The sequence below is a fragment of the Acipenser ruthenus genome, chromosome 1, assembly GCF_902713425.1.
Source record: "Acipenser ruthenus chromosome 1, fAciRut3.2 maternal haplotype, whole genome shotgun sequence".
Lineage (NCBI taxonomy): Eukaryota > Metazoa > Chordata > Actinopteri > Acipenseriformes > Acipenseridae > Acipenser > Acipenser ruthenus.
Window position 1 is genome coordinate 14,312,111 of NC_081189.1, and position 25,854 is coordinate 14,337,964.

The 25,854-nt window shown below is 38.0% G+C and overlaps 2 protein-coding genes across 3 annotated transcripts; both read left to right on the forward strand.

The window, feature by feature from the left end:
* Nucleotides 1-5,345: 5,345 nt before the first annotated feature.
* Nucleotides 5,346-13,864, forward strand: LOC117403527 (fructose-1,6-bisphosphatase 1-like). Of its 2 annotated transcripts, none has more exons than XM_059006483.1 (7): nt 5,346-5,648; nt 9,612-9,774; nt 10,144-10,236; nt 10,890-11,030; nt 11,367-11,504; nt 11,852-11,985; nt 13,317-13,454. In XM_059006483.1, exons 1-7 carry the CDS (start codon nt 5,479-5,481, stop codon nt 13,318-13,320), a joined length of 843 nt encoding a protein of 280 aa, XP_058862466.1. In that variant the 5' UTR covers nt 5,346-5,478; the 3' UTR covers nt 13,321-13,454. The 2 variants fall into 2 exon arrangements, with proteins under 2 accessions (XP_058862466.1, XP_058862463.1); XM_059006480.1 differs by having other exon boundaries at nt 5,348-5,648; nt 11,852-11,971; nt 13,317-13,864.
* A 1,676-nt stretch (nt 13,865-15,540) lies between these two features.
* On the forward strand, nt 15,541-25,837 carry LOC117403536 (fructose-1,6-bisphosphatase isozyme 2). The gene is made up of 7 exons (XM_034005709.3): nt 15,541-15,874; nt 17,549-17,711; nt 19,179-19,271; nt 20,220-20,360; nt 20,916-21,053; nt 24,602-24,721; nt 25,575-25,837. The coding sequence occupies exons 1-7, from the start codon at nt 15,705-15,707 to the stop codon at nt 25,767-25,769; spliced, it is 1,020 nt and encodes a 339-aa protein (XP_033861600.1). The 5' UTR covers nt 15,541-15,704; the 3' UTR covers nt 25,770-25,837.
* The last annotated feature ends 17 nt before the right edge of the window (nt 25,838-25,854 follow it).

A 25,854-nucleotide genomic window follows, 5' to 3' on the forward strand; every position in this document is an offset into this window, starting at 1 on the left:
TGGGTAGTGAAACATAGAAGTGTGACCAGGGAGACATCTTGTGGTAGCATGTAGAATTATACGTTCTTTTATTCAACAAATTTGTCTTCACATTATGAATGGAGATAAAAATATAACCAATTTCCCCAAACATATCCACCCAATATAATTGTTCATATACTTTGTAGTTTGTGATCTTAAAGGAAAATATCTGCTGGGTTAGGATCTGGCTCACCGCAACCCTAGGATTAAGAGGTTACAGATAATGGATGGATGGATGGATGGATGTTGATATGAGGTTTCTTAATGTACACAAACATAAGAAGAAGTAGAATAAGAACAAGAAGAACAAGAACATATCATGGCACATATTGCTTTATTATCTGCAAAAGATGCTAATTCAGGTACTGTAGTATACTGCAGCTCTTCTCAAACTGGGGGTCCCGACCCAAAAGGGGGTCGCGTGATAACAAAAAAACTGACATAACCTAAGATCTGGGCTTCTGATTTTCGATGTTAAACGATAAAATACCTGATACAAAAATGCAAACACTGACAATGTCTACTCAATTCACATGGACTTCACCCCTTTCCCATTAAAAAAAAAAAACATGCCTTGCCTCATTGAAGGAACCATGAATTCTGCTCTGTATCAGAAAATTCTACAGGAGAATGTCAGGCCATCCGTCCGTGAGCTGAAGCTGAAGCGCAGCTGGGTCATGAAGCAAGACAATGATCCGAAACACACAAGTAAGTCTGGTTGGTCAGAATGGTTGAAGAACAAGAAATTTAAAGTTTTGGAATGGCCTAGTCAAAGTCCAGACCTAAACCCCATTGAGATGTTGTGGCAGGACCTGAAACGAGCAGTTCATGCTCGAAAACCCGCTAATGTCACTGAGTTGAAGCAGTTCTGCATGGAGGAGTGGGCCAAAATTCCTCCACGGCACTGTGAGAGAGTAATCAATAACTACAGGAAGCGTTTGGTTGCAGTTATTGCTGCTAAAGGTGGCGTAACCAGTTATTGAGTCTAAGGGGGCAATTTACTTTTTCACACGGGGGCATTGGGTGTTACATAACTTTCTTTAATAAATAAATGAAATATGTATCAACTTTTTGTGTTATTTGTTCACTCGGCCCCTTTTATCTAATATTAGGTTTTGGTTGAAGATCTGATAACATTAAGTGTCAAAAATAATCAAAAATGCAGAAAATCAGACAGGGGGCAAATACTTTTTTCACGGCACTGTAGTTGTGTACAAAGTGCTATTGGCGGTCAAAAAAACGTTTTTTTTTTTTTTTTTTTTTTTTGTGTTTCATACGAACATAAAAAAGTTTATAAACGAGAGGAGGCCATTCGGCCCATCTTGCTCGTTTGGTTGTTAGTAGCTTATTGATCCCAGACTCTCATCAAGCAGCTTCTTGAAGGATCCCAGGGTGTCAGCTTCAACAACATTACTGGGGAGTTGGTTCCAGACCCTCACAATTCTCTGTGCAAAAAAAGTGCCTCCTATTTTCTGTTCTGAATGCCCCTTTATCTAATCTCCATTTGTGACCCCTGGTCCTTGTTTCACAGTTTCTCAATTTGCCACAGTCCTTGGACAATGTTATGATTATTAGTTACAATGATTGGCAAACTCTGTTTGTTTGCAAGTGCTGTACTTCCAGCTCCCAGAACTGCATCCTGTTGGCTGTGAAAGGTTAGACAATGTTTTCAGACAGCAACACGTTTCTAAATGTCTACATACCCTTGAAGAAGAGACATTGAAAGTCAGACCTCTCAACTCTCCCGTATTCACCGGGAGTCTCCCGTATTTTTCTCAAAACTGTATTGTTAAACCCCCTTATGTCCGCAAATCTTTAATGTCTGGAAAAGTCATGGACGGTGTGTGGTTACTGCAATCACCCTCTGTACATGGCACGGTTTAGGACCCTGGGGAGCCCTGAAGTGTTGCCAAGTCTCACGAGAAAAAAAGTGGCGCTGCCTTTCAAAACAAGCCCAAAACAAGCCCAAAACAAGCCCGGTCCATTTAAGAGGGGGTGGGGGTGTTTATACCAATTCCATATATTTTCTTTAGTAGTTCTAGGTTTTTTTTGTTTGTTTTTTTGTAGTTCTAGTTTTGTTGTTGTTGTTGTTGTTGTTGGACTGGTGGGGATAGGATGATTCTAAAATTCTAATGACGTGCATATACATTGACAACAGTGAATCACGCCACCCGCGAATTTAAAGCGACGTTCTAAAAATACAAGCCCAATTCCGCTTATTTTAAGCAGATTTGGCAACTGCGGAACCCTCTGGCAGGCATGCATTCAGCGCGCGAAGCAAATTCACATACCTGCACAGCCTGAAACATTTCCAAAAGGGGGCCCAACAAAAAAAAAGTCTGAGAACCCCTGATCTAAATGTCACATTTTGGGATCACTGACTGACTGATTCTTTAAAGTGGAAGCTTTCAATTATTTGAAAAGGCTGGATATAAATAATAGATAATAACAGCAGTAAAAGTAACATTTTTTTGGAAACAACTTTAAGAAGCAAAACAGTATATTGATTACTGACTTATTCATTTCTTATCCAAGTACTTTAAACTAAGATAAGCAGTGTACGGCTTCAAACCAGGGTCTGGCTATCTTACAGTCCACAGCTCTCATTCACTTCTGTTGATTTAACTGAGGTGAGATAACATTGGGTACACTGCCAAAGTTCAAGCAGTGTCCCTGGTTGTGAAATTCATTCTCAACAGTTTTGTGCACATGCCTCACAAAGTGGAGTTATGAAATCATGTTGCCTGAGTCTAATGACCCTGGCAAACCTCTGCCCCTCGGCTAATAACTTGTTTTTCTTTCTTTCTGAGATATATACTGGTACAGTTATTTATACATTTAAAAAACAGTTCTGTGGTCTGCACCTTGATCTTGAAAAATTGCCAAGAAGTTATATACTCTATAGTTAGCACTTTTACAAATACTCTAGCCCTAATGAAGCTGACATTCAAGTGGGCCATTTTTTTACAGATTCAAATTCTACTCCCTTCTTCTTGATATAGTAATTCTTCAGAAGTGGATCATATGTTTTTTGATGTGCTTGAACATGTGTTTTTGAAAATGTGAAGACGAACACACGCTGTCCTCCGAAGCGTGTGCCGTCAGCCGACCCCTTTTTTTTCACACTACAGACTCACCATGCAGCCACCCAAGAGCTACAGCGTCAGAGGACAATGCAGCTCTGGACAGCTTACAGGCAAGCCCGCAGGCGCCCGGCCAGACTACAGGGGTCGCTGGTGAGTGGTGAGCCGAGGAAACCCTGGCCGACCCTCCCCCCCCCCAGGTGACGCTCAGCCAATTGTGGGCCGCCCCCTTGGAGCTCCCGTCCACGGTAGGCTGTGGAATAGTCTGGACTCGAACTCGCGACGTCCAGGCTATAGAGCGCATCCTGCACTCCATGTGGAGCCCCCTTTGTTTTTGTTTTTTTTATCAATTTAAAAAAAAATTATTTTCCAATTTTCTCCCAGTTTTGGAATGTCCTGGCTCACCGATGGAACCCCCGAACTAACTCGCTTTTTTTCACTCTGCGACCCCGCTGTGCAGCCATATCCAGAACTTACACCGTCGGAGTGCCATGCAGTTCTGAATTCCGTACAGGCCAGCCTGCAGGCGCCCGGCCAGCCGCAGGAGTCGCTGGTATGCAGTGAGCCAAGGACTCCCCAGCCAGCCTAACCCCTACTCCCGTCCACAGTCGGCAGTGGCATAGCTTGGATTCAAACCGGCAATCTCCAAGCTATAGGACGCATCCTGCACTCTGGGCGGAGTGACTTTACCGGATGCGCCACTTGTGAGCCCATTAGCTATTGTTTTAAACAACCTTAGGAACTTCTGAATGTATGGACCTTGGGTGGAAGATAATGGAGGAACAAGTCCGTCAGGTAGAATGCCCCCGGAATGTCCCCAGCATGTCAAAATATTCTAATGGCAACTGTCTTTCTGCCTAATAGCTTATGCATGTTTTTTGTTTGTTTTAACGGCTTAATTTTTTCTGTATGAATTGTTGACATGCCCATGAGTAATACCATCCCTTGGCTGTGAATAAAGACACCTTTAAATGATTGACCACATTAGCATGAAACTAGACATTAGTGTTTTTGTAAAGAAACAGAAACAAGGTGCCCCAGTCGATAGTGCAAGGGAAATGGCACACACTGTTGGATATGGTATTTAAAACAAATAATAGTGGTTGTATGGAATAAGTAACAATATCAAGAATATTCCAAGCCTGGTCTCGAATCGATAAAGAAAAGGCCTGCTCCTGTTCAAAACTGCCAGCAACCCCTACAAAACCAACATCTCATATAATGAACATATTTGGATTTTAAAGCTTTTTCAAGCATTAAAAAGTATTCTGAAACGGGCAGGAACAAACATGTTTTCTATAAATAGTTCTTGCTATATGAAAATAAAAACATACAATGCTTTGTCAGGCTGACTCAGACAATTGCAAAGCATGGTGTGATTATATTCAGAGACTTGACAGGCCAGTGTTGAGGATCAGCAGGAAGAGAATGGAAAGGGAATAACAATAAATATTAAATAGCTCTTTAAACAGAGTTAAGCTATTGTGTGTCAACTATTCAACCAAATAACATTCTCCAAAAGGGTATTTGATTTACTCCGACCCAAACTGAATATAGATTTACTGTAAGTTTTTGTTCCAATGCAAAGCACATTTTTTTCTTTAGAAAATGAGATTTAGCAGATGTTTTAAATGTGTAATCAAAGAAGAATTTCAATGTCGTTTTTTGCTTCCAAACCTATAACAGAGCACGAGAAGAACTGCATAACCTCCTACTGCTGAAAAGTGACGTTTGTGTTGGGCTCCTGGAGTTGCACAGCAAGTGGTTTCAAGGAACCTTGTGAACTCTACGGTTAAAAACGTGTTTGGGGACACATTGCCTACAGCAGCAGTAGAATTGTTATTTAAACAATTAAAACTTAAAATTTTCTTTCACCAGCTGTTTGTATGAAAATAGACCCGAATCTATTTTCAGTGCAATACAGATAATTGTGATTCACAAAAGGATTATGCACACGCTTAAAACAAGCATCTTTAAAGCACAATTAAAAACTAAAAACAGTCCACAAATACACTTTATTGTCTTCATTCTACAAAACTATACGTTTAATATACTCAGTCTAATGCACTTTAAAATAATTTTGTTGTGCGTTTTATTCAGCATTTGCTCAATCGCAAATCAGACTAAATTATTTTCCTGTTTACTTGAACTTTGCCCCACTTTTGTTTTTTCAAAACGAGTTGTATGCGGCTACTCCCCTTTTTTATACGATTTCACTTTGGATTGGTGAAATCAATTCGCACACCCCTAGTTCCTGTTTTGAACTGGCGCAGATTGTTTTGAACGGCTAGGTTATATTTTTTGCCACATACCATTTTCACCTGAGATAGAGAAACGCAAGCCAGCTGCAGTCACCACTAACACTACCAACATCATGTCAGACAAAGGTGCATTTGATACCAATGTTGTCACCCTTACGCGATTTGTACTGGAGGAAGGGAGGAAAGCCAAAGGGACGGGAGAACTGACAACGCTTCTCAATTCACTTTGCACAGCCGTCAAAGCCATCTCCACGGCCGTCAGAAAAGCTGGCATTGCCAACCTGTAGGTATTAATTTATTATGTGGGCACAAACTTTGTTAATGTTTTATCCAAAAAAGGTTTGAGTTAACAACCAAAACGAGGCCGCAGTTTGTAAAATCGCAGGTTTATTGCACGGAAAGTGAAAGACAACACTAATTTTAAAATGAACAATTTATTAAGAAGTTAGGCCTGCTTACAATGTTGGTAAAATGTTCTTATGCGCACGGGCCCAATTTACCCGTTTGCTTAAACTAGTGGTATGTTTGCATGTTCTTAAAACAATGGAAAACTAGTAACAAAATACGTTTATTTTTCATTTTAGAAAAAAACTAAATGTGCAAACTTTCCGCTGGGTCACCTTAAAAGTACACACTAGACCTACAGTGTACTGCAGGTACAGTATGGTCGCGTTAGTTTGTGAAAAAAGTAGTGGCTTTTTTATCCGCATTTTCAGTTTATTAAAGGTCGGAGGTCTTGATCATCTTACCTACAGCACTCCACCTGAAAGATGGACAACATCATGGAAACACAAATATTGATCTAATTAACGTAAGCTAATAAAGGCAAAGTCATTAACCAGTATATTTAGTAATGTTGTTTGAAGCTGACACCCTGGGATCCTTCAAGAAGCTGCTTGATGAGATTCTGGGATCAAAAAGCTACTAACAACCAAACGAGCAAGATGGGCCGAATGGCCTCCTCCTCGTTTGTAAACTTTCTTAAATCCTTTAGTTTAAATTTCAAGACCAGACATTAAAATGAGTGTACCAAACACATAAACTGGTGCAAATTAAAAGTATTGTATTGTGAAATATACAGAAGGTATCTACTGTGTAGGTTTGGGCTAAAGGAAAGCGAGGTGTCTTAAACATTCATTCATTTTAACTAACTTTTTTGTTTTAAAATTTAAGGAATGAATAACCTGGGGTTGTACTTTACCCAGCTGTTGACCAGCTGAGTCAGCAATTCGAACAAATATTTACTGGCCTCTTACTGGGCACCAAGCATGTTCAGGGCAGCAGTGTGGAGTAGTGGTTAGGGGCTCTGGACTCTTGACCGGAGGGTTGTTGGTTCAATCCCAGGTGGAGGACACTGCAGCTGTACCCTTGAGCAAGGTACTTTATCTTGATAGCTCCGGTAAAAACCCAACTGTATAAATGGGTAATTGTATGTAAAAATAATGTGTCAAAAATAATGTAATTGTATGTAAAAATAATGTGATTTATACTGGATAAGGGAGTCTGTTAATAAATAAATATTATGTTCAGTATATACTGTAATGCACGGTCAAGATTTACAGCATGTAAAGTAATGTAGTCATGTGGACAAGTCAGTTCACTTCAGCTCTTTGCAGTAAAGTAAGGGATTTTTAATGGTCATTTTTTATTCTTGAACCAGTTCACCAGCTTCTCCACAGGCACCAAGCCTCCTGCACCAGACAGCACTCACCTGCATACACCATTGCTGGTCATTGCTGGATTTTCCCTCAGGGTAAATCAAAGAGCTACAGTTTAAACACACTAATTATCAGGAAAGGGGCTACCTGTGTGTTACATTTTATTTAGAATAACTTTGTTATTCACACTACAGACTTATTTCTACATACCTTTTGTAAAAGTACATATATGTAGAGACCCTCTCAGTACATATTTGGCAATTGTCTGACCTTTAAACCTTAGTGGTATGTGTTTAAGATACTTCGTGATTATTGGATTAGTAATTGATAACTGGCTCCAGGGCTATGAACCGCTTTGTCATCACTGTGAACAGAAGGGCTGTTCAGGATCATTAATGCAGGGGAGGTGTTGTCAGTAGTCAACCAATCGCATCACTTGTCTTGCAGCACAGGCAATGCTGGCTCATGCATTCAGACACTACAGTATGTTACTTTGTGTGGGAGTGTGGACACCTACTTCACAACACAGTCAATAAGCAGAAATACAAATGCAAGTCATAGTGAGCTGATTTTATTTAGATTTGGCATCGTAGTAGCCTATGCTAAAATCAGAAAAGTTTGTCTCCAAGTTAAATGAGTTGTGGTTTTCTTGTTCAGAGAGTGCACAGCATGGGTTCATGTAACTGTTCTACTCGATACTTTACTCAAGTATCGAACCTGCCCTAAAAAAATTATATATATAATCACAAGAAGCTCCTTAGAACACAACTGACATGTAATATTATTATTATTATTTATTTCTTAGCAGACACCCTTATCCAGGACGACTTACAGTTACAAGATATCACATTATATTTACATACAATTACATAATTTTTACACATTATTTTTACATACAATTACCCATTTATACAGTTGGGTTTTTACTGGAGCAGTCTAGGTTAAGTACCTTGCTCAGGGGTACAGCAGCAAGGTCCCCCACCTGGGATTGAATGCCTTTTATATGTGTTCTGCTTGGAGTTTGTGGATTATCTTTCTGCTAAATATGCTGAGAATCTCTTATCTCTTATGAAAGGGGAGGCATGATTGGAGGATTAGGCAGGTTTTCAATGGTGTACTTTTCCGCTGATATATTAATTTTAGTTGACAATAACATGCAGTGCAGTCATGGACAAACCCAAATACTAACTTAGTCAAAAAAAAACAACTGCTGGTTCATGCTTGCATTTCAGACTGTAATAATAGCATTTCCTTGTTTACTGTCTGATCGCTTTGACAGACCTGCCTCTAATCTAAACTGGAACAGATCCTGTACAGAGAGAAATAGGCCAGTGGACGAGTAGACTTTCATTTTACAAATTTCTTAGTAAAACGCCACTGATTGCACATACAGACATATTGTATTCAAGTATAGTGGTTTGGCAAGGAAATATTATGTAATGCATTGTCTTCTATCCATAGGTCATAAAATGTACATTATTTGTATAACTACTCTTAATTGGTGCTCGCCTTAATGAATCATTTGGAGGAACATTTGTGCAAAAGCTACTATCACTGTGCCACTAAATAAAATGTGCATGTAAGTTGCACGTGACTGGTTGTGCATGTCCTGCATTAATGCCCTGTACTCCTTCACCTCCAGAATGAAGGTCTGAGATTCTTGATTCATACTGTACTGGGTAAATGGATTGTTCCATGTCAAATCAACACACTCACTATTAACCATTTTCGAGACATGGCCCATCTTTGATTGATTTACTGTTCGTCCAGATCTTCAGGTGAACTGTCTCTCAATGGTATTGAATGAGCTACAGTAATAGCTCATATTAAAGGTTTTACATGCTCATGTTTCAAAAACGTGTACCTGTATAAAAGCATATCATATTCATGTAAACCCTTACAGCCTATTGAAATATAATTTTGCTTTCCAACTAAGCAAACACATCCATTTTCTTTGTTGATAAACACGGTGTAGGCTAATTGTCTTCATGCTGTTTGCATTTCTGCTGTATGGTTTAGTTTATTTGTACAATCTGAAGAAAGTCTAGGCGTCTTTACAGTAGTTTAAAAATTAGTCATCCAAGCAAAAGGTAAAATGGTATTTAATTAAACTGACTGTGAAAGAGTTAATCCCCTGGGTGGCAGTGATGTGTTTCATGTGGAAAATCTTCTATTTAAATGACAATTGCACTTCATTGGTACTAGTAATAAACAGTGGGTAGAAAATATATGAAATTGTGATAGTGATGTGTCAGCTTAAACTAAGGGGTTCCCCTGGTTGCAACGATGAAATCTAATGTCACAAAAAAGTAAAATGAATAGTTCTCAATAGGTGCAAAATATCATAGAAAAGTCACAGTGGTCATGCACAATAATAGATAAGGAGTCAGATCAAAGACTGCTTATTATTTGATTGCAGAAACTTGTATTTTTTGACTGATAGACAATAAACAGCATAAAGCGCATCAGTGATTCATGCAAAACAGACTTTTCAGACACTCATGCAACTTTCCTGAGTTCTGTCTCAACAGCACTGTGTCAACACATGTGTAGATCATTTTGTAACCTGTAACGTTCCCACTCTTCAGGTATGGCATTGCAGGCAGCACCAATGTTACCGGAGACCAGGTGAAGAAGCTAGACATTCTCTCCAATGACCTGGTCATTAACATGCTGAAATCCTCCTTCACCACCTGTGCTCTAGTCTCGGAGGAAGACGAGCGAGCCATCATTGTGGATCCTGACCAGAGGGTTGGTATTTCAGTGGTCCAAGTTCCCATGCAAAAGAATGAGCTTCAGCGACTTTTTTTCTTTCCAAGATAAACCTACATGTTATTTGAACATGAGCCACATCCATTTATGTTGGAGGCCTTGTGTCTGTGTGATTGGAAGACTGATTATCATAACTGAGTTATGATAATCCATAACTCAGTGAAATATATTGTTAACATTTTATTATGAGTGTTTATTGTTGTGGATGTGTGTATAATTATGAAAGAAACCACGGGTACTGAGCAGAACAGTTTTTTTTTTAAAAATGTTATAGCGTATGTGTAATACAGTACTACATATTTATTAAACAGCAGTTTATTTCATTTTTCATTTTATTTCTATTTTTAGGGTAAATATATTGTATGCTTTGATCCTCTTGATGGCTCTTCAAACATTGACTGTCTTGCTTCAATCGGCACAATTTTTGCTGTGTACAGAAAGGTAAATAGTCATGTGTTATGCAACATAATACATTTTGGACCAAGTGAGCTTGTAGCTACAGTTATCATACTGCAGACCCCTTTGTATTTGGAAGGAAATGGAGTTCTTGTTTTGTGTGGTCATGATACAGGTTTAAAATAAGTATTTGATAGGGACTGGCCACTCCGAATGGGGGATCCAAGATGCTGTGGATAAACAGGATATAATGGATCTCCTGTCCACATTGTTGGGTATTAGTAGTAGTGACAAGATCATGTCACTTATGTCCTTTTATCCTTTTATTTGTTAAAATATATAGTCTGTACAACGTGAAACATATTTGACTTTAGTTTGATTCTGAATAGGATCTTAATAAATGTCACTTTGTCCGAGGCACAATTGATTAATAAAAAAAATTGCCTACTGTTACATTTCACTGATTTATTAAATCCAGTTGGGTCTATGATATGTCTGTTAAAAGTGGGGGATGGTTCTATTTGAATTAAATAAGTGACATCTGTATTTGGAGCCATCTTTGTTTAGAACAATTGAATAGAACCCAGCTTAAATCTACTTGCAAAGTTCCATGAGCTCAGAATAAGAGCATCAATTTGTGTAGTGCAGTATCAGACTCGATTCTTGCCCTGTCTGACTTCAACATTCTTCTTCTGCAGACCACGGACGGTGAACCCAATGAGAAGGATGCTTTACAACCAGGCCGGAACATTGTGGCAGCGGGTTATGCCTTGTATGGCAGCGCCACAATGATGGTGATGTCTGCTGGAAATGGTGTCAACTGCTTCATGCTTGATCCAGTAAGTGACAGCTCCTAAAAGATCATTCTGACATTTGAAATGCATGCAAGGGAAGCAGATATGCAGGTTAGCTTGACTGTTTGAAAATGAATGAAAAGAACCAACTTCAAAATCAAACCTTATTTAGCTACATATATTCTTGTTAAAAACATTAAAATTATATATATATATATATATATATATATATATATATATATATATATATATATATATATATATATATAATTATAGAAATGATAAAGAACCCACAAAATAGTAAAACCAACATTATGTTCAAAATTATGATGAGACACAAGTAATACAGCTCATTGATTCCTTATAATTCCTGTATTTTAGGCTATTGGAGAGTTCATTCTGGTGGACCAAAATGTGAGGATTAAGAAGAAAGGAAAGATTTACAGTCTTAATGAAGGATATGCCAAATACTTTGACCCTGCAGTTACAGAGTACATACAGAAGAAGAAATTTCCTGAGGTAAAAGTTTTAATATGCAGCGAGTCTAATTTACACATCATGAACATACACAAGCCTTTAAGCATTGCAGTGTTTTCATTCAGTCTTTCATTTCTAATACATTTTCTTCATATTGAAAAGTTGAGATCTATTCATAAAGAGTTAATGGTTTTTAAAGTTAAATAAAGTTCTGTTCTAGTTTATCGTTAAATAAACCAACAAGTTTCATGATAATCAAACTTGTTTTTATCAATTAAGTACAGCTTCTTCCCCTATGTTTGAGTCTTTTCAATGGACAGATAGACCTTAACTAGTTAGAACTCAACTTAATTTACTCACTTTACTAAATGATCCTCTAAATTCGGCAGGATGGCAGTGCCCCTTATGGTGGGAGATATGTAGGCTCCATGGTTGCTGATGTGCATCGTACTCTGGTGTATGGAGGCATCTTTTTGTACCCAGCCAACACCAAGAGCCCCAAAGGAAAGGTAAGGACAATGAGGTATATTTATTTATTAAAGTGTTTTAAAAGTATTACTAGATCTCACCTAAACAAAACAAGAATATGTGGCAGCTCTGACTGCCTAGGAGCTTTATGAAGAATTCAGCCAATTTAAACTACTTTACCAGAGACTGTCTATCTTCAAAAGAAGCTAGATTTTAGCAGTTACTTGTTCTGTGCTTTAGGAGATGCACAGTGCTTTGAACTAATATAATTTCCAGATAAAAATAACACAAACATCTCTAGAACCCCAGACAAACTCATTAGTAGCCTGTATTGTCTGCTGTGACACTCCATTAAGTTAAAAGGGCATTTAAGTCAGTGCAATCCATACAGTTAAGTGTCCAGCATCTGTTTTATCAGTACCGTTGCTTGGAGATACAAGATACCACAGCTCCTTGTTCTTGTAATGTTTGACAGTCAGTGCGCTGAGATTACTGCTCCTTGTCCTTGTAATGTTTGACAGTCAATGCGCTGAGATTACTGCCAACTTGAGTATTGAACACAAGGCCCTATTTTAAGACTCTGCAAAGGCTAAGAGGAACAAAACCATTTTAATTGAATACAATTAGAAGTGAACAATTTGCTTCCGAGTGGCGCATCCAGTAAAGGCGCTACGTGTGGAGTGCAGGATGTGCCCTATAGTCTGGACGTCATGAATTCGAGTCCATGCTATTCCTTTGCCGACCGAGGGGGAGGGAGGGTTAGGTCGGCCAAGGTGTCCTCGGCTCACCGCGCACCAGCGACCCCTGTAGTCTGGCCGGGCGCCTGCAGGCTTGCCTGTAAGCTGCCTGAGAGCTGCGTTTTCCTCCGACGCTGTAGCTCTTGGGTGGCTGCATGGTGAGTCCGCAGTGTGAAAAAAAGCAGTCGGCTGACGGCACACGCTTCGGAGGACAGTGTGTGTTCGTCTTCTCCCTCCTGAGTCAGCGCAGGGGTGGTAGCGGTGAGCTGAGCCTAAAAGTAATTGGCCATTCCAAATTGGGGAGAAAATAATAAAAAAAATAATTAGAAACGACTAAATAAAAAATAAAAAATAAAAAAGTGAACAATTTGATTGCAGGAAAGAGAAGTTAAGTAATTGTTCTGAGTAGGTTATGTCATTGTATATGGTTATTTTACTGCTCTATTAAAAACACTTGCTCTATTAGGGCACTGTTTTGAAGCCAAAGCAAAGAAGAAACTACCTGGATGTTCAAAGGTCAAATGTTTTGATCATGTGTTGTTTTCTAAGGTTTCTTGGGAAAGGGGATGACTTCCAGAATTAAGACCTGTACTGGCTCCTGTATGGCTCCACCATTACACTAATACTTGTATTTTCCTTTGCTTTGAAGCTGAGACTCCTGTATGAATGCAACCCCATGGCCTACATCATAGAGCAGGCTGGAGGAATGGCCACAACTGGAAGTCAGAATGTGTTGGACATCAAACCCGATTCCATTCACCAGCGTGTGCCTGTGGTGCTGGGCTCCCCCGACGACGTGCAGGAATACATCGACATCTTCAAGAAACACGCTGGCAAGTAAAGCTGGAAGCAATTCAGCTGTGACTGGGAACTACTCGAAGACAAGCTATGCAGCTGGACCAAAGAGGGAATCTATGCAACACAGCTATTCCAGTAACTGTAAACCCACCACACAAACTGAAAAGAATGTGACTAGGACAGTCAAAACACCAACAAACGATTCCATGCATGTTTAAAATGCTACGTGGGATTGTTCAATACACACATCTGTATATTTGGACTGTCTAACTGAAGGAATATCACTGTAATAATAAAGGTCATGATGCTGCTTGGAAATGGTTTTCTTAGAGTGTCTGTTTAATAATTCATTTTTTTATTTTGCACATTAACAATAATAAAAAGTGTTGTCCTTTAAAATGTGTGTCATTTGCATTATTTAACACTAAATGTCTAGTTATGGTGGATCTTTCAGATGTTCCTAAATCAGTTTGTTGTTGGAGCTAGTTTCCTCCTTTTTTCAACAGAATCCATGTGAATTTCTTTCTTAATTAAATAATTGTATTGGTTAAGATATATTCAACATAAGTTACCAATCCTAAGAATCAAATAACCCCTATATGGACTAGATTTATTGCACTTGTCAAGCCAAAATGCTTTTAAGATGCTTTCATATTTTACATTAGGGCTGTCAATTAATCGCAGTTTACTTCTGTGATTTGACGCGTTAATTTCTTTGTAGATTCATTTTTTGAACGTGTGTATACGTATATATTTACAGATCAGTGAATAAAACCTTTTTGGTATACTAATGCTGACTATACATTACCGGGACCTGAAAACTTATCAATTAATCTCAGCCTGACAATACTGTGTTGCCAAAATAAGTAATATATGGTAGTCATGTATAATAATTTACACGTGTGTGTTTATATAGACAGTTTTTAACGTGGTTTAAATTACATTAAAACACTGAATGCTCATACCTACAGATTGATATAAAACATTTATGGATTTGTCAAAGAAAGTGTTCTATAATATGCCAGCAAGCCAGCACAACAAAATGAAACAGCAATGCGTATGATCTAATGACTACTGAATTTTAGTATATATATATAAGCAAACTGATAAGAAAATACAGTATAATTTGAAATGCATTAAGGTGAGTAATAAACTGACTCCATTGTGATTTAGCAGTTGGTTCAAACAATTTAACAGCAAATGCTGGAATTTGTATAATTCTGTGTAAATAATTATAAAACTATAAAGAAGGAGCAACAATATTAATCCAGAAATAGGACAACATTTTTATTTTTATTTTTTTATGCTGGGCTGTTTTTTGGATGATGATGATAATAATAATAATGATAATAATCAAATAAAAAATTTCACACACACACACACACGACAGAGACTGGCTCCAACAGAGTTCAAACTAATTATGACTGTCAGAAGATTAGCTTTTTCCGATCTCGGAACGACCAGGGAAATATGGGGTCAGCTGATCTTGAAGACCCATGTAAGGCCTTATAGGTAATAAGAAATTATTATTATTATTATTATTATTATTATTATTATTATTATTATTATTAAGAGCATCAGTAATAAAACAAACAAATTAGATGGATGCAGTAATTGTATTAATTAAATATGTGATTAAAACGTTTAACAGATTAATTTTTTTAATCACTTGACAGCCCTAATATATATATATATATATATATGTCCTAATATTTAAATAAGCACAAGCTCTGTAAATGTGGCCTTATATTTCAGACACAAATCAAGTAGTGTGTTTTTTTTATTACATGAACTTGTTTGCGTGTGTCAGGGAGTTGTAAGCTGCCTGTATATAGACTAGGCGACCTTTCAGTAAAAGTCAACCTCAGCCTTTGCACTACTGACATTTCAGACTTGGTCAAGTTCAGTGCAAGTCGGTAGTGCCAACTGTATTACATGTGCATGTATTTATTCAAATTAGTAAAGCAGTATAAATGTGTGTCATAAATAATTCAAGGATCTACTATAGCTTTTGGGATGTATAATCAAAGAAAACAATTACATTAAAACTGAGTTTGTAATTCTGTATATAGAGGCATTTCAGACACATGGTCCATTCGTTTTATAAATATAGCCTTGGCTTTGTGCCCCGTCTGAACCAGCTCTGAAAGCTGAAAGCTTAGTTACAGTTACCACTCGCAACCTCCTTGTGTCACACACTTCTCCGTGCTGCGGGAAAAGCTAAAAGTTGCCGTGGAAAATGTCGGATCAAACGCCCTTCGACACAGATGTTATCACTCTGACACGGTTTGTCATGGAGCAGGGCAGGAAGGCTAAAGGGACCGGGGAGCTGACCCAGCTCCTTAACTCCATGCTGACTGCTATAAAGGCCATCTCTTCAGCTGTCAGGAAGGCTGGCCTGGCACACATGTGAGTCCTCCGATTCTGATCCTATACTAGATGCAGAGAATGTGTTGCCTGTTTTTTTAGGGGGGATGTAACTTTTGTTATAACAGAATACATATCTGAGATGTCATTTGAATAACAAATGGATCAGTTGTGCTAAATATGGCAGGATGTGGGTGCACTGTTGTCAATGAGATTAATACAAAATGGAAACATTTTGGCATATCATATAAAATTTGACATGGTTTTAGGAAGAATCCCAAAATATTAGCTTACTTTATTTTTAAAGCTATGGGCCTATAATGGGGTGGTGTCCGTGACTGATGAAAATAAGCACTGAAAGGGGGTCATGTTTGAAAGGTCAGATCTTTCAAAGTATTCAAGATATCTGAGACTCGCTACACACACAGAACTGCTCTTCTAGTTTAAGAGGTGTCAATGTGATGGAGTCAGAAAGTGCAAAGAATTGTTCAATATAAATATGTTTTAAGATCTGATCTCTCAATAATGACCCCCGTTCAGTGCTCATTTTCATCACTCACAGGTACCACCCCATTATAGGCTCATCAATTTAAAAATAATGAGAGTTGAGCGCTAATATTTGGAAATTCTTCCTCAAACCCTTCTAGGTCCATCCATATGCAATATCAAAACAATCTGATGATGAGGTGGGGTAGATCCAAAAATGTGGCCCATTTGGTGCCGAATGACACAATCTAATATTATTCTTGTTAAAGAGTTAAGGAGAGGCGGACACAGCGTGGAGTATGGATAGAGCTGTAGCAGACATGGCTGGAAACTTCTAGCAGTACTCTTATAGAAAAGTTTGAATGGATTGGAATCAAATATTGCACAGTGGTACTGATATGGGCTACCAGTGCAATGGTATATATATTGTATTAAAAATGTAAAGACTTCAATAATGTCCCCCATAATGCTGGTTTCTCTTCGTTGGACTCTGTCCAGGACCACAATGTCCCTTTGGTACTGTGGTGACCAGAACTGGACAAAGTACTTTAGGTGTGGTATCAACAGTGCATTATACAACCTCATCATAGCTTCTTATAGCCACTTGTGGCTATCTACGCAAGCATTTTGCGTGCCTTTTTTATTGCTTCTCTGCACTGGCCTGTTTGCTGACAGCGGTGAGTCTATTACAACACCCTGGTCTTTCTCTTGGTGAGCCTGTTCCAGTTCTATAACCACTCATTTGGTATTTGGATCCTACATGTTTGTGACCAGCATGTAACACTTTCTATCTGTTGACATTAAATTTTATTTGCCATTTTTCTTCCCAGTTCTGTATGCTGTCTAAATCTTTCTGGATTTCTTGTCGGCCACTCCCTGTGCTTTGAGTCCTCTACAAATGTAATAAGTTTACTAATTATCCAGTGATCTAAGTTGTTCATGTAGATAAGAAACAACAGGGGTCCAAGCATGGAGGTTTGTGGCACCCCATTGAGTACACAGCCCCAGCTACAGGTTTCCCCTCTTATAAGTACTCTTAGTAAGATTTTTTTTGTAAGGCAAGTGTCTTCCTCAAGAAGAATCTGAATATTGTTGTAATACAAAACATACCAGACAAACGTGTTGGGCTTCCCATTTTTTTGGCGGAAAAATACATTATACAGAAGGTAATATGCACAAAATTGAAATTTGAATGACTATAATTCATTTTTCTGTCTTCCCATGGTTAAGGTACGGGATTGCTGGCTCTGTGAATGTCACTGGGGACCAGGTGAAAAAACTGGATGTCCTCTCTAACGATCTAGTCATTAATATGCTCGAGTCTTCTTACGGCACCTGTGTCATGGTCTCGGAAGAAAACGAACATGCCATTATTACTCCACCAGACAAAAGGGTAGGTTCATTCTGCCACAGAACCACCAGAGGGCGCCCTAATACTGATTTAGATGGCGTAATTCTGTTTGTCTATGTTCACATTTTTTTCTGGAGGATTAAGATTCACTGTTTTTATTTTATATAATTTTTTCCTTTTTACCGGTATCTTATTGAATGTTTTTCTTTAAAAACTTAGTAATGAATGATTGTGTTCAGTTACTGGACATTCAAGAGGGATAGACAGCACACTTATCATATACCAAAATTACTTTTTTTCTGCACATAGAAAACTGTGTAATAGTTAGGTCAGGTGGGTTAGTATTTTGGATAAATGGATATCCGGGCCTCACTTGTAGCAGCAAAAACAATAAGGTGTTTGTAAAAATGTTGTTGTGCTGATGAATGTTGTAATGCTATTCATTAGCAGCGACTATGTATTGTATGTCTACAAACCAACCTCGCAGACACACAACAGCTTGTGCTGCTGTGAAGCTACATGATCAGCACGGCTGAGATACTATACAAACAAATGACTGTACGTTGTGGTACAAGTGGTCAACCTGTTGTCTCATCTGATTGCTTTACTTTGCTCTTTGGATCCAGTCAAATGCCCAGTCAGGTGTCCACTTGGAAAGATCAAGCAGTATTAGAAAAACAACAGTTGTCAGAAGACCTGCATTCTATTTATTTTTTTGTTAAAGTTCAACCAGGGTAGCATTTTAGTACAATGCTGGTTTGCAGGGGACAGATAACACATATACACGTAGCACTGTCCAAAACACTTTAGTTTTCTATAATATACTCTAGTGTATGCATAAACATAATATTATGTCTATACTGTTTTTAGATGGAACTGTTGTCATTTTTTTTATATGGAAACACCTGCCATATCACTCTCATTAATAATACAATAATAATTTATTTATTTTTATATAGCGCCTTTCATAGTGGACCACCATCACAAAGCGCTTTACAGAGGTAGGCTGTGAACTGTGCATTATATGCAGAGTCACTTACAATAGGACATTGATTTAACATCTCATCCGCAGGATGGAGCACAAGGAGGTTAAGTTACTTGCTCAGGGTCACACAGTGAGTCAGTCAGTGGTAGAGAGGTGGGATTTGAACCCATGACCTGCTGGTTACAAGCCCTGAACTTTAACCACGGGACCACACTGCCTCCCAGTAAGGTGTAGGGCCACAATGGAGATTCATAGTTGCTGTATTTAGCTTTAAGGGGGTTTGCATTATGTTATAACATCCTTAATTTTGTCAGCAATAAATATATGAGAAGCTTCTTGCAATCATTAAGTAATCTTATTTTTTTTCTAAAGTAATGGAATTCGCTATGGAAAAGATTCACACTGCAAGTGGCTCTTCATGCATGCGGATAGCGTGCACAGTTTGTCACATAAACAGTACAGTATATGAAGTAGACAGACTATACAGCTATAAGCAATGTATAACCTCTGTGTCTTTAACTCAGGGTAAATACATTGTCTGCTTTGATCCACTGGATGGCTCCTCCAATATAGATTGCCTAGCATCTATTGGGACAATCTTTTCTATCCATAGAAAGGTAAGTGTGTCCGTCTGACAGAGTGAAAATCGAAGTAGGTCACGGAGTTCAAAACTCAAGAGCTAGTTACAGTGTTTTCTTTGCTCATCAAATTATCCGGGTAGTGAAAACAAAATATGTATTTGGTGCCTGGTAAGAAGGGGTTGAGTGAGTTAAGACCTGAGATTAGATAATGCTTGCCTTTCAGTAACTGTGAAAAAGGGGTCATGCATCGTGCTCACGAGACACTGTCTCAAGCTGCTAAAGGACATGAGTCACCATTCATGAGTTCCATGCCTGACTTGAATTTCTACTTTTTACAGCACATTCGTTACAGTAATTATAACTTTTAAATACAATGAGTCATTTCACATCTACCTGGCTCAAGCTGAACACTATAGCTTGGTTTGGGATTCAATGTTATTTAGATATTTTACTTGCATCTCAAATAGAGCCAGGTATTTATTACGGCTTGTGATGATGTATCATGGATTAAAAGTCCCTGTTCAAACATGCCTACTGGAACACAATTGAGGAAATAAGAGAACAGACAATACAAGCAGATATCCAACTACAAAACACAGATGCCCTGAGGGGTTAGAACCGGTAACAATATTTATTATGCATTAATCGTTTGTGAATGGATCTCTGATCTTGTGGTATAAATCTGATTAATCCAAATCCAAATGAATATAAGTAGCATATACTGAACAGTGCATATAAAGTGTATGTACAAAATCGACAATTGCTATGCATGAAATACTCTCTGGTGAGGACAAAGTGTCGTAGTAACTATTACAGAATGTGGCATTTTATTTAATAGGTTTATCAATTTCAGTACCATGTACAGCTACAGTACTATAGAAGACAGGCATCAGACAGACAGGTAGATAGATAAAGTTCTGTTTCTAAAAACAATTGATTTGAAGTGTTGTGCCACACTCCCCTCCTCCTTCCCATTCCTCCCAGACCTGGGAAGGTGAGCCCACAGAGAAAGATGCCCTCCAGCCTGGCCGGAACATCGTCGCTGCTGGCTATGCCCTATATGGAAGTGCCACACTGGTCGCCCTCACCACCGGACAAGGAGTCAACTGCTTTATGCTGGATCCGGTCAGTACTCCTCTTTACAAACACAAGGCAGGTTAACCTGCTGTATCATACCAGATAGATACTGGAACCATAATATTGTGAATAATAGTCCAGTGCTAATAGTCCACACTGTTAGAATTGACCAGAATTCGTTTTAAGCCAGTCAGAGCTCCTTATGTTAAAAAAGTAAGATACATCTCTACTCATACATGTATATAAAACATTTTTACACTTCAAATGCAAAAGTATTCTTGGGCCTTTTCCATCAATTGTGCCATACTGTGTGGTTATGGATTATTTTATTTAATTGTTACACTCTGCTAAGTATTAGATTGAGACTGCCAAATTAATGGGAAAATTATCTGAATGAACCTACTGTACCAGACCTCCTAGTTATTTGAAACCCTGAATGGCAACTTGAACATAAAGGTCTCTACTTCTACCAGCTTGTCGATCTTTCCAAGTCATCTAGTTTCTGGGGAAACATGTTTGAAAAAGATAACAATATACCGTCCAACAATTCAAAAAGGATGTAAACTGTGACCTAAAATGTGATCCCATTTTATTTATGCTTAGGCTGTAGGGGAATTCATTCTTGTGGAGAAAGATGTGAGGATAAAGAAAAAGGGGAACATTTACAGCCTTAATGAAGGGTATGCCATGTACTTTGATCCTGCAATAACTGAGTATATACAGAAGAAGAAATTCCCACAGGTAGGCTTATAAAACCTGTTATTAGAAATGAACATTGAATCATAACTAACGTTTAACTGATATGTAACAAACTCTGTGTTCTTTCTTGAGTTCCGATATGTAACAAACTCTGTGTTCTTTCTTGAGTTCCGATATGTAACAAACTCTGTGTTCTTTCTTGAGTTCCATGTACGTTCAAGTCAAACACACTGGGTGGCTTGACCTCTGAAGCCTAACTGCAGCTGTAGCAAAAACAACCAGAAAAATCCAGAATGTTTCTGCTATCAGATGTTATCTGTTAGACAGAGGGTCTTTTCAAAACTACTGTTTGCTGTTTTGAATAACTACAGCACATCACATGGAAGTAGTGCTAGAATCTTGTTGCCCTCTTCAACACTGTACTTACGAGACGTCTTGCTTACTAAAATCCTTTGCATACTTTTGAAGATTAAAAAAGCGGTCTAAGTGGGATTAATGAGCAACAACAGCCCCACTCCCAGTTGTACTGTTTCAAGGTCAGGGCAGTGTTTATATATAGATTGAAAATTGCTTTAGATTCCTATGAACATAAGTACAAAAAAAGTTAAAGAGGAGTGACTAATGTGCGGCAATGAAAATGTATTTAATAAATGACTTAATGGCGGAATAAATCGACCAAGCCAAGCACATGATCTTGTTGATCAACAACCGACTACATTTCAGTATCCCTGCCATTATATGCAGACATGCCTTGTCCTACTTCAATGTAAATAAACAGCTGCGCCTTATCAGTTGACCCATAAAGCCCTCAGAGTAGCTGCTGTGTAACAGCTTCTCTGCATGAGCCTGCTTGAATCCAAAAAAAGCTTGACTACACACAACGCCAAGCTTACAATGAAACCCTTTTTAAGAAGTTGTCGATAAAGATTGTGTCAAACTACGTTGAATTCATCAGAACTGCTTTTTTAAAAGTATTTTGTTAAACTATGAGTTACTGTGTATTTTTTTTATATTATGTATTTGTTTATTTTTAAGGGCTTTTTAAGTATTCCAACAATCCTTTCAAAGTAAAAAGGTTTATAAACATTGTTTGTCTATACCAGTTCATAGTATTTAGTATTTGTACTCTTAGATTTGTGAAATACTTGGAAATATACTGTTGACTGCGTTTCTGACTCAGTGGGATAAAAATCTCACGTTGACAAGTATGTCTTTTTATAAATCAAAACCTTTGCTAATTTTATTGTTAAAAATAAAACCTCAGTGTGCATCTTTTAGTGTAGAAATCTACTTCAGTCATTCACAAGACACCTTCTTCTCTGCATGTTTACCAGCTCCTTGTTGTTCACTGCTTTCCACCACAGACCATGGTCAATCAGTAATTCTTTATTAGGTTATTTGTTCAAAAAAGAGCGAGATGACCTTCACCTGCCCTGCAGCCCTGTATTCAAACTATTGATGGGACCAAAGACCAATCCAATACAATGCGTCCATCCCAAATGCAATAGAAAAGACCTCAAGCAGATGCATTTCATAAACAGGGTTTTACAAGCTGTCTTTACAGAGAGAGTCTCAAGTACTGGTATTTAAAAAGGTTTAAGGTAAGGTGTGTGCACTGGTTTAATTAATTAAAATTAGTTTGATATTCATGTGAATTTTGTGTGTTTTTTTAATCAATGATCTAGTCTAGAAAAGCCCCATTACAATCAAAACAGATTTTACAACAAAAAACCTTGAACTCATGGAGCAGAAAACGACCAGTTATTGTTAATAATTAGCAATGCCTTACAATTTGAGTTGTTTACATGGCAAAAACTCCAATTAGTGTTTTTTTTCTTCTTTCATAACAAATCGTAAATTAAAAAAAAAAGCCAAACTGTCCTTGTAAATTTTGCTCATCGTCACTACCCTATCATTCATTACAATGTACCTACAGGATTACTATATTTAGTAAAGGTTTAAATGGTTAAAAGCAGAACACAGAGACTTTCCAAGACACAGAAAAAAAAACATTTAGGATTTACATCATTCTATTAGCATATATAGTGAAAAGGAATGGAGTCAAGATTGAGTTTTTCCTTCTGAAATGGTTCATCTGAAGATTAGTATGGGAATTTAATTTAGCAGTTTAAATGGAGCAAAAAATGGGCTTAAACTCATTTTTTTTCTGAAAAAATCAACCCTATACGAACCTACACTAAGGACCAGTTCAATGTATATTTATTATTATTATTTATTTCTTAGCAGACGCCCTTATCCAGGGCGACTTACAATTGTTACAAGATATCACATTATACATTATTTCACATTATACAGATATCACATTATTTTTACATACAATTACCCATTTATACAGTTAGGTTTTTACTGGAGCAATCTAGGTAAAGTACCTTGCTCAAGGGTACAACAGCAGTGTCCCCCACTGGGGATTGAACCCACAACCCTCCGGTCAAGAGTCCAGAGCCCTAACCACTACTCCACACTGCTGGAGGGGAAAAGCATTTTAGAAAATATACGCAGAGATTGTTTCAAATTTGATTCGATTAAGCCGTCATGAATTTGGCATCAATATGAAAAACAGTTATTTCATGCATTTAAGTTTGTTGAACTGGGTCCTGCAAAGACATACATAAACCTAATTTGGCTATGTGACAGGGTGGTCGAGAGATGACATCACAGACCAGGAAGTAACCACACAGGCAATCGATTTTTCTGTACAGTTTTTTTTAGCAACCAGTACAGACAATGATATTTGAATGCAGTGCATTTATTAAAAGAAGAAAAAGAAGGTATGTATTTCATAGCTTCCTTCTGGATTGTGGTCATATTTCAGCTTCAGACTGGAATCGGCTTCTAAACCACTACATTTGTATTAGGAACTAGAATACAGGCAAGTACTTACTGTAGACCTCAAGAATGCATAAACCTGTAAGTACCAATGACTTTGCATCCATTTATAATAGTGCATTCATGCACTGAAAAAATGAAACTGCATAACAGGCACTGCCTACTGTATATGATACCTTGAGTAGTAACTGTTTCAAATGGTTGATAAAGTATATAAAATGTAAATAACTGTTACAAGCCCAGTGCAAGTCTCATGTTCTGTAGCCTTTTAAAAGAACATCTTCAAAACACTATAATAAGCATTCAAGACCATCTGCTTCTGCTTGATGCAATATGTGCTATGAGTTGCTCAAAGTGACAGTGAACCATAAAGGGAAAGAAATGTTTCTTTTCATGTTAGACCTGTATCATTACCATTGATATTTTAATGTCAAACACACACAAAAACAAACTGAAATCCTGGATTAACCACGTTGCATTAACACATATCCCTTTGCTGGGCAGGTGACAGAGTGAAGCACCTGGTGTGAATGTGGCACCTGCTGTTGCATTCTGAGGATATCGCATGTTAAATATTCTGTGTTACCTCTTTATTTGCTAAGGTAACCGAAACTTGCACCTCTTACAATAATAATCTACAGATGTGTGGTAAAGGACAGTCTTTTTTGTCATGATTGCTCCTTACTGATGAAGCAATGTCTGGAATGCATGGTTCATACAGTGCAATGTTTGTTTGATTGCAGGATGGCAGTTCTCCCTACAGCTCCCGATACGTAGGTTCAATGGTGGCTGATGTTCACCGAACTCTAACATATGGGGGGATCTTCCTGTATCCTGCTAACAAGAAAAGCCCTAAAGGAAAGGTAAGCTGGTAATACTTATGACACACACAGCAGCCTTGCTGCCCACCACAATGTCAATGTGCATGGGATTGATCAAAATGTGTAAGTTGTTCTCTAGATATATGTAAAATTGTAAAATGTGCCATACATACTCTCAATAACTTACCAAGCTTAATAAAAATGAGGAAAGCAGTTCTCTAGATGTAAAACTACAAAGTGTGACATACATACATATGCACGTGTGTACAGCCGCATCCTCCTCACCCCACTGCTGAGACATGTAGCCCCTTTCGTATATAATAGTGTATATTCAAAAAAGCTACTTTCATAATTGCATTGCAGAGGTTGAATTTTCATAGTAGCTTTTTTACCCAGGTGAAACATTCTAATTGAATTAAAGTCCACTTAAGTTGTTTTCTACTAGTTTTGTAAAATGACTGGACTGTTTTCATTTGGCAAATATAACTGCTCACCCTGGAGTAAAACGCTTTGATAAGCATGGGCAGTGTCTTAAAGTTCTGAGCATGTTTTTGCTAAATTAACAACTGAAAAAGTAATTATCAAGGTATGGCCAATTTGTCCATAATCAAAATGAATGATTTTAATTTTCTAATTATTTACCTGAATGTAAAAAGCGCATCATGGTTTAATTGCTACAGTTACAACATTCTGTGTTATGCAAAAATTCCATAAATTAGTAAAATTAAAAACCAGGGACTAAAAACATCTGTAATATTACTGTTCTCACTCACCCTTCCAAAATCTCTATGTGAAGGGAGTTCCAGTATTTCTGCTGTGACAAGTGAAAAGGGATTCGATTAAAGTCACTGCACTGCAATGACAAAGTATGTTGTTCTTGTGTTGTTACCTGCAGCTCAGGCTCCTGTATGAGTGCAACCCTATCGCATTCATCATTGAACAGGCTGGAGGGATGGCCACCACTGGGACTCAGCCAGTGCTAGATGTACAGCCAGAGTGCATCCACCAGAGGGTGCCCATGATCCTGGGGTCCCCTGACGATGTGCAGGAATTCCTAGCCTGTGTACAGAAACATCAGAAAAGCAGCTAATCTCACTGTCAGGGCCACTCTCCTCTGTAATCTCAAACACAGTAAAAAAATCAAATAAAAATAACCACTTAATAAACCAGTGCTT

Excerpts from the sequence above, each read along its gene's own strand:
- LOC117403527 (XM_059006480.1), top strand. The coding sequence starts at position 5,479 with ATGTCAGACAAAGGTGCATTTGATACCAATGTTGTCACCCTTACGCGA. Across the intron at positions 9,775-10,143 it reads TTGTGGATCCTGACCAGAGG|GGTAAATATATTGTATGCTT; the intron begins GTTGGTATTTCA and ends TTCTATTTTTAG. Across the intron at positions 11,031-11,366 it reads ACTGCTTCATGCTTGATCCA|GCTATTGGAGAGTTCATTCT; the intron begins GTAAGTGACAGC and ends CCTGTATTTTAG.
- LOC117403536 (XM_034005709.3), top strand. The coding sequence starts at position 15,705 with ATGTCGGATCAAACGCCCTTCGACACAGATGTTATCACTCTGACACGG. Across the intron at positions 17,712-19,178 it reads TTACTCCACCAGACAAAAGG|GGTAAATACATTGTCTGCTT; the intron begins GTAGGTTCATTC and ends TCTTTAACTCAG. Across the intron at positions 21,054-24,601 it reads AGAAGAAGAAATTCCCACAG|GATGGCAGTTCTCCCTACAG; the intron begins GTAGGCTTATAA and ends GTTTGATTGCAG.